This window comes from Etheostoma spectabile, chromosome 9 (assembly GCF_008692095.1).
Source record: "Etheostoma spectabile isolate EspeVRDwgs_2016 chromosome 9, UIUC_Espe_1.0, whole genome shotgun sequence".
NCBI classification, from domain to species: domain Eukaryota; kingdom Metazoa; phylum Chordata; class Actinopteri; order Perciformes; family Percidae; genus Etheostoma; species Etheostoma spectabile.
In genome coordinates, this window is record NC_045741.1 from 12,887,540 (window position 1) to 12,896,481 (window position 8,942).

Genomic DNA, 8,942 nt, shown 5'->3' on the forward strand with positions numbered 1-8,942 from the left:
TTCCATTTATATTCACAAATTCTACATATTCTATTGAAGGATGTTATATGAGGCGACAAAACTATTCAGGAACTATTTAATTCAGGCAGCTTAGAGCAGAGGTTACTGTTCAGATGATACCTGATCTGTTAGAGCAAGGGTCTGCCATGTTTTAATGCTAAACATATATGTGGTAGGCCCAGTGACTCCTTAAACTTCACTGTATGGTTACCCCATAGTGGCTTTCGTACCTATAGTAAGCGTATATTCAATGTGTAAATTAATTTTTTTTTTTTAATTTAAAAAATTGTATATTTTATTTACTGAAAAGAGAAACTTTCAAAACTATTTTACTTAACATAAATTGAATATCTTTGTGTTAAAGCAGCTAGTGCACATGATAACAGAAGCCAGAGGTAAAACCATAAACCACAAACCTACGCCGTAGCCTGATGTGCACCTGTGCAAAAATTTTTTGATTCTTTCACTTGGCGTTGTTCCATTACATGGTACCTGCTCGACTTGGCCTCGTTGCCCTGTCCTCCTTTTTCCATTGCGGATTCTCGCCTCAGGCGAGCGTGGCTGGTTGTTGTAGCAGGAAACTGCTGTGACCTAACGCGACACACACACAGAACATGGAAGGTGTGTTGTTTTTGATTTTCAGCATGTAGCTGTTGCCACAGCCAGAAGAAACTGGAGGCAACAAAAAAACACCACTGGCTTAACTACTTAAACATGGCGTGGTTGGTTCAGGGCACCTCCAGTCTGTCGCTAGCAATGATGACTCGTTGAATAATGACGATTCTCTCCAACCAATCAGTAGTCTGCAGGTTTTTTTACGTGACTTTTTTGGTATCGCCTCAGTTCACTTGGAGCCTCGACTGAGGTGGTACTAAAAAAAGTATCTGTTATCAGGTACCGGGGACTTTTTTTATAATGGAAAACCCAAAAAAGCAAATAGAGGCGAGTCAAGGCGGTACCATGTAATGGAAAAACGGCATATGACTCTAGAGTCGGTACTCGCTCTGAACTTTCTCCCTTGCTCTATCACCCACTCCACCCACCACACACAACACAAACACACACACACACACACACACACACACACACACGCCAGCTCGACGCACACCCCAATGCACAAGTATAAACATCAGGCCACTTATGTAGGCGAAAGCTCTGCGTGGAGCCTCAGCAGAACCCTAAATCAAGCTTAAGACTGATTTTACATTTAATCAAAACTGCTCAAACACATTGTGAAATGGAGCTACGCTTGTTGTCTAATTGTTAACAATTGTACCATTACTCTTAGTTTGTATTTTGCAGTGATAGAGCAGTCAGTCACATCCAAGGCAGATATAGTCTTCATAGGATGACATTTAAAAACTGAGAAAAGAGAATTAAAAAGGGTTCTTCTCAAGGTCTATTTGATTAATAACCAGTGATATGTCCTGTTAAAGTTTTGCTATTTGACACCCAGTATAAAATTAAATAATGAATGACACCGTTGGCATGCTCAATGTCCAATTGGATGGTAAAGCATGGCAATGCAGCCATGTAATGCCATAACTCACATTACTATACATTTGTAGTACCTTTTGTTTTTACCTAGTGTGTTATCTCTCAGACATAAAATACCATTTTTTATACTTGCAGTCAGTAGTATTTTCTACTTATTATTCAGTGCCACATCAAATATTTTGGAAATTAATTTTATGGTCCCTAAAAGTAGTGAATGAATGTGTGTACACATATTCTCTTTCATATTCCTGTTATTATCATTTGAACTGTGGACATGTATGCTCACCTGCAAACATATTAGGAGATGTGTCAGTGTTTGTGGTTGTATCCTCAATTCTCTTTGTCTCTTATTGCCTCTCCTGTCCTGACAGACCTGTGTCCCTCACATCTCTCTCTCTCTCTCTCTTCTCCTCTCTCTCTTCTCTCTCTCTCTCTCTCTCTCTCCTCTCTCTTCTTTCTCTCTCCTCTCTCTCTCTCTCTCATTTCACCCATCTCCTTTCATCAACCATCATCTGCCTTTGACAGCATGTCAATGTTTCAAATGCCAATTCCTCCTTTATTTCAGGAAGACATGCAATTATCATTTTTTTGCTGTCAGATTCTTCTCTGTGTTTTTTGTCAAGCTGCATTGATGTTTGTTACTTTTAAAACTGCTTTGCATAAATTGACACGCCGAAGACTTTGTGGGCTCATGCTTTGATTTCTTTGTCTTTGTCCTGTTGTGCAGGAACCCTAGCTGTGAGGTGCACCAGGAGCCAGTCAGTCTGAATGTGATTGATCCTAGTCTGCATGACACCCTGCCCCAGTGCATCAATACTCGCTGTAGCCAGAGATACACCAGCAGGTATACACACTAAACACACACACATGAGGTACACGGTAACGGGTGTAATATATAAATCTATGCATGTATGAAGTATAATCAACACACTCTTATAAAGCCAGACGTATAACAGAGACACATGAATTTACCATGGGTACCAGGGTGTATTTACATTATATTAAATTGCACAGTGCCACCCACTGGTAATATACAGGAAGTGTGAAGAGTGTCCCTCTCTATTGTGCTCAAGACATTATAGAATTGACTCAATCTCAAAACATTTTATCATTGTTGCTGCATATTTATCACAGAAACAGGACTTAATGCATCACATATCGTACTGTAATGCACTGTTAAATAAATCAATAGCTTTCAAAAGTTACAGTCTTTTGTCTTTATATAACTTTGACCAAAAAAAAATATCCTTTGTCTCTCAAATATTATTTGCCACTTTGCCCTTCTAAAACACCAACTTATTTTAAATGTTTGTCCGTCAATAATCTTATTTTAATCTCTGTTGCCTGGGCCCTGTTTCAGTGATTGTTTCGGCGTGTTGGACTGTGAGTGGTGCATGGTGGACAGTGATGGAAAGACTCATCTCGACAAGCCGTACTGTGCCCTGCAGAAGGAATGTTTCGGGGGCATCGTCGGCGCCAAGAGTCCTTATGCCGATGGCCCTGGAGCCCTAGGTGAGTGATATGTGGATATATGTCAAGATCTCCAGATGGGCTCACTTTCCAGAACTAGATCAACTAGATCAATTATTTTGTTTTCAGTAATGGTGCAAAGTGGTAGAGTCCAGAGTATTTGCAGTCTGGTTCCACAGAGACGTTGGTCCTAAATGTACTATAGGACGCCGTTTCAGCCAGCAGAGTGAATAAACAAACAAAACCAAAATAAGACAAAAGTCAAATCTTGATTGTAGATCACAGATATCATATATTTCAGATTGACTGAAACTTTTACTGGTGGCTGATAATGTCTTTGGTTCGGTTAACATTTCTTCCTATAAGAATTGGTCGTCTGCCTACAGTTGAATAACTTTTATGTGGCAAGTCAGACCGATGAGAGAATAGAAGTAGAAAATGTCTCAGTGTTGAGTGAGGATCTGTATTTTCACTTCTTCAGCCATCTGAAATCCTTTGTAACTTATTTAACAACCTTCCGCCTATCCTGTCCTTTCCTTTCTTCTTCTCTCTTTCTTCCACAGATGAGGAGGTGGCATCTCTAAACATGATCAAGAGTGCACCTGTGGGTCCGGTCGCCGGGGGCATTATGGGATGCATCATGGTGTTAGTGCTGGCTGTGTACGCGTACAGACACCAGATCCACAGGCGTTCGCACCAGCACATGTCACCACTGGCAGCACAGGGTAAGACTGATGGATAGATTCTGCCTCACAAATACACCTTTACAGTTAAAGTGAAACCTTACAGCTCAGCGAAATTGAGATTGAAGGAAAATCTTTACAGTACGTACAGTATATGAGTCATTTTTTTTTGTCAACAATACATTTGTTACCGTTTACAAAATAAACCAACAGCATCATTTTTTCTGCAATTGTGGTGGATTTTCTGTATCTTATATTCCCACTGGTTGACATGTAGTGCCCCAGAAACTACAAGAGCAAAAATGGAAACATATTATCCTTAAACATTTTTGTTCAAATGTGTTCTTCACATACTGGCAATTCTTCAAATGCCAAAGAAAGAAACAAAGTGTTAAAGCAGCCTGATCAACAAGCAGTGTGGCAACCGCTGCTGGAACTTACCAGTTGACATTAGCATCACGCAGCACCAGCTGCTGCAGTATGATTTATGTAATTACTCAGCGTTATTGACAAAAATATCAAACACATTACAATCTCATTAAAACTCTTGAGTCCAAGTCACTTTTGGTGTGATACTTTGGTAAACAACTTGGCATAGATCATAAGGCATTAGGATGAGGAATTGACTCATGAAGAGTGTGTGTGTGTGTGCGTGCGTGCGTGCGTGCGTGCGTGCGTGCGTGCGTGCGTGCGTGAGTGCGCGTGTGTGCGCGGGTGTGAGTGTGTAAGAAGTGAGGAGAGAGATGGAATATCTAAGAGGGATATCTAAAAAGTATCTTTTGGAGCTCGTACCAATAACACACATGGTCAAAGACGAGGTTAAAAGTCTCTTGCAGTGCCTTAATGTGTACCCAATTCTTTAACAAACTTTTTTTAACACATACTGGCTAATATCCCTGTGTACACAAGTTATCTGGGCTAAAGAGGTTTAACGCAATATTAACTGTAAGCATCATTCATGTATCAACTCCCTCTAAAACTAACCTAAATCTCTTGTTTGTTATTCTTCACATATTGGAACAGTAGCATGTATCTTATCTTGGAATTTTTCCTCATTTCCCTTCCCCTCTACCTTCATGCTGCTCCAGAAATGTCAGTGAGAATGTCCAACCTGGATAACGAAAGAGAAGAGAGGGATGAAGACAGCCATGAGGACAGAGGAATCAGTAAGTATGGGCAGTATATTACAGTGCAATTTTTTATATTACTAAACAGGGCCTTTGTGGTGACCTGTGTGTTCTCTTTACTTTTAGTCAGTAACACTCGATTCATCGCCGCGGTGATTGAGCGGCACACTCACACACCTGAACGGAGACGAAGGTACTGGGGTCGATCGGGGACAGAGAGTGACCACGGTAAGACAAATAATAATTTATCGCTCATCACATATACATAGATAAACAGTTAACAAAATAAAAGCACATGTGTGTGTGTGTGTGCTGTATTATGTCATACAGTACATGAGCATTGATTGAAAAATGAATCAAGTAGATTGCATTTAAATGCTTGTAATGCTGTATCAAAGCAAAAGTATTTATATAATTTGTATTCTTTAGCAAGTGGTTGCTGCCGCTAAGAGATTATGAAATCCTTTCTAAAGGACTCTGACTGGCTCCACCTAAAAATGCATGCAAGTCAAGCTGAAGTCATCACGATTGTGGAAGAAGTTGATTTTTTGATCACTTAGTGAAAACAAGAAGCATCAACAATATCACCAAGCATTGTTTTGTAGAAAATCCCCTAATGTCCAATAATTTATTATTAGTTTTGAAACAGCTTAAACTTCTTTTCAACCCTCCCGAGGTTGAACATATTTTTGTTCAGTCTAAAATAATTTTGGTTTCTGGAAAATCATTCAGTGGTTACAAAACTGAATGTTCATGAAATGACATGTTGCCCGAGGCAGCATAAGCACAGCTATATAATTGTACGTTTAAACTGAAATTGTCAATACAACCGTGTACAACCACTTATAGACAGCACCAGTTTTGAAACCAACAAAAAGGGGACAGTCGAGGTTTAGCTATCTAATCGGGAAGCTTTCTGAACATGACCAGCTGGAGGAGACCCCAAGGCAGACCCAGAACATGCTGGAGAGCGTTCATGTCCCACCTGTCCTGGGGACGCCTAGGGATCCCCAAGAAAGAGCTGGAAGATGTGGGAAGAAGTCTGGATTACCTTCTGCAACATTGACTCAGGCCCAAAGATGTGACATATTATGAAATGAAGTATATTTTTCTCTAACATTAAGATCTTTTATTAACATACAGTATGTTATACCGTAGGACATAAACCCATATCAACATAGAATGCAGCAACACTACCAACAATGATATTTGGGGCTCAGGTATCATATTTTTAAATGAATGTTACAGCACAGTCTCAAATTCACAGTTGGCTCTTATTTGGCTGTGGTTCAGCTCCAGGCTTGTTCTTTTCATTATATCACAGCTCAGAGCCTTGTTTTCTCTCATCTCTAGCTCTGGAAGAGTTGCTCATGTTTTGCTCTAACCATTTGTAGAACTTGTAAGTCTGACACTCTGTGAACGTGGATGAACCGTTTTCACCCACATGGGCTCTTACCACCTACATATGGCATCACTCCACTTCCTAGCAATGAGTGTCTCCAATATATGTTGCATAACTGATGATGACGGAGATAACAAGGATGAATATGGAGAGTGGGCTAAAGTGAAACAAAGACACGTGTTACAGCAATTCAGCGGCCGCTGTTAAACTAGAGAGGATAAAGAGATGTGAGGTAAAGGGTTTTCATTTTTTTTGTAAGATTCTCTGTATGCCACGTCTCCTGCATAACATCAGTTTTACAATACAGATTAATTGAATCTAATCCTAAATATCAAATACAATGTTAAATGTAACTAAATGTTGTAAAGGAATGTTTTTAGGAAGTGGCAAATAAAAGGTTGTTAATCCAAACGTCATTTAAAGGAGAATTCCGGCCAATTTTTATGTTAATCTTGATCGCTATAAATATGTACTTAGCTACTCAGTGTTGCCTGCACCAATTCAGGTCGGGGGGGGGGGGTTTCAATCGAAAGTACTCGCATATTTATAGCGATCAAGATTGACATAAATATTGTCTGGAATTCTCCGTTAATGAAGGACTTCTCTTTCACAAAGAAGTTAAGCAAACAGTGATTCATATGTGCTAATCAAAAGAGCTGTCTTCATAAATGGACAGGACTGATCATCACGTTGCATAACTGAAAGGGAAAGAAAAAAACAGAAAATAGAGTACAAGTGGAGAGATGTAGGGATGCAAAAGTGATGAAAGAAGGGAAATAAGAGTGCAATGCAAGGGCAAGAGGCAGGGACAGAGAGCAAGACAAGTTTTAAATAATGGAAACGGGGGGTGTTAAAACAAATGTATTACCAAGTTGATGCTTCAAACTTGCGGCTCCTCTCTGCTTGGTCAAAGGTGCCCTCCTACCACAATCGACTCACTCATACTGCTGAAGGGAACACACACACACACACACACACACATTTCTTAAAGGCAAACTGTGTCATACCATTCTGAATTAGGTATTGTGGTGCAGCAGAGACGTCCCAGTCTACAAATCATATCTTATAAACTAAATGATTTCTTTTTTGTTAGGTACAGATCCTTGCAAACCTCACACTATAATCAATTTCATTTTATTTTATTTTCAATTAAAATGAGAAATGATGCAAAATGATACAAAAATCATCCTACCTTCCAATAATCACATTGCAATTGCAATATCAGTCAAAACAATCAAACATGAACACAAAATTATGAAGAAATGAAAAGAGGAATTATATTGAGATGTTCAATAGGACAAATTTTGTTTTGAAATAGCTAGTTACTGCTACATATAAAGCATATATACATATACTTATAAAGCCACAAATTACACTTATATTTTTTGTTAACGAATGAAACAAATGAGATATAACATACTTATTAGAGAGTTTTAACATTTGGACAGAGTCATGCTAAGCTAAGCTAATCAGCCGCTGGTGGTTGCATCCATTAAGTATGCAACCCCCATGTATGAGAGTGGTATTGATCTACTCTAACTCTAGGCAATAAGGTAAATAAGTTATTTAAATGTTCAAACTGTTCCTTCAAATAATGGTGTATTGTAGTCAACATGTCATTTTGTCACAGACTGAATCTTGAAAGTCTTTAAACTATCCAGAATTTCTTTCCAGGATTCAAACTTGTCTTCTTTTAAAATAAAATAACATGGTAGTTTACCCAGTCTCTCCACAACTGTTGACATCAGGAAGAATTTTGCTTTCTTCACCTAGTGCAGCTGGAAAATGTCCCCAGCACACAGTCCGCTGTAGGGCTGTCAGCTTTAATTCGTTTGGTATCAAAGCTCGACTAATCTTCTGGGAATCAAGGAGAGAAATGTTTGAGCACATTCCAATTTTGACTCTAGTACAGGATTTTATGACTACTCAGTAAGACATACAGGATATTTACTTCTTTTCCATCACATCACATTGTGGGACATACATTACCCTCTTTTATACGACACTGTATCACTGGACATACACAACTAAACATGACAGGAAGGACTTTGGAAAAGTAAAAGCTGACAACATGCTGGTCGCATGGCTAAAACAGGGATGCCCATGTCAGTGAGTAGGTCTGTCCATCACTGTGGTACAAGCAGAAATGTAACAACTATTGGACGGATTGCCATGACATTTTGTACAAAGGTGTACTGTATGTCAAAACACACCTGCTTAGCAACAGCATGTTAGTGTTGTCATTCTGAGTGTGTTAGCAGCCCGGTGTTTATCTCAAGGCATCGCTGTGCAAAATTTACAGCCAAATAAAGCCACTAGCATGGCTGCAGTCTAGTTTCTGCATAGTTTGGCTTGCCTCTGTACTTACTAAGCATTTGCTTGGGAATAGCCTGCTTGTTAATATTGCATGCTAAGAATATAAGAATGATAATCTTTTTTTTTTTTTTACCTAATCACTTATTTTGCTTTGCATTTTGAGTCTTGAGCTGCTATAACAAGTGAGTTTCCCCGGTGTGGGATCAATAAAGTTGAGTTGATTGTATCTTATCTTATCCTAGTATAAAGTCCTTAAGCCCTGAGAAGAAAGTTGAGAGATCAGATGGGATTACCCGATGGTTCAGATGTTTTAACTGTTAGATGTTTGGAGGAAGGTTGTTGGGAGATAAATTTGACACGATAATTCAACCACCTTCTACCTCCATGCCTTAGACATATAAAACACACACACACACACACACACACACACACACACACACACACACA

General features: G+C 39.2%; 1 protein-coding gene across 1 annotated transcript in view; it reads left to right on the forward strand.

Moving 5' to 3' along the window:
• cachd1 (cache domain containing 1) overlaps window positions 1–8,942 on the forward strand; it is a 93,441-nt gene that overhangs the window by 79,192 nt on the left and 5,307 nt on the right. The window contains exons 22-26 of the mRNA XM_032526179.1: window positions 2,225–2,341; window positions 2,858–3,009; window positions 3,531–3,692; window positions 4,739–4,816; window positions 4,904–5,005. Coding sequence (XP_032382070.1) covers window positions 2,225–2,341; window positions 2,858–3,009; window positions 3,531–3,692; window positions 4,739–4,816; window positions 4,904–5,005 — 611 coding nt within the window. The remainder of the gene's footprint in view (window positions 1–2,224; window positions 2,342–2,857; window positions 3,010–3,530; window positions 3,693–4,738; window positions 4,817–4,903; window positions 5,006–8,942) is intronic.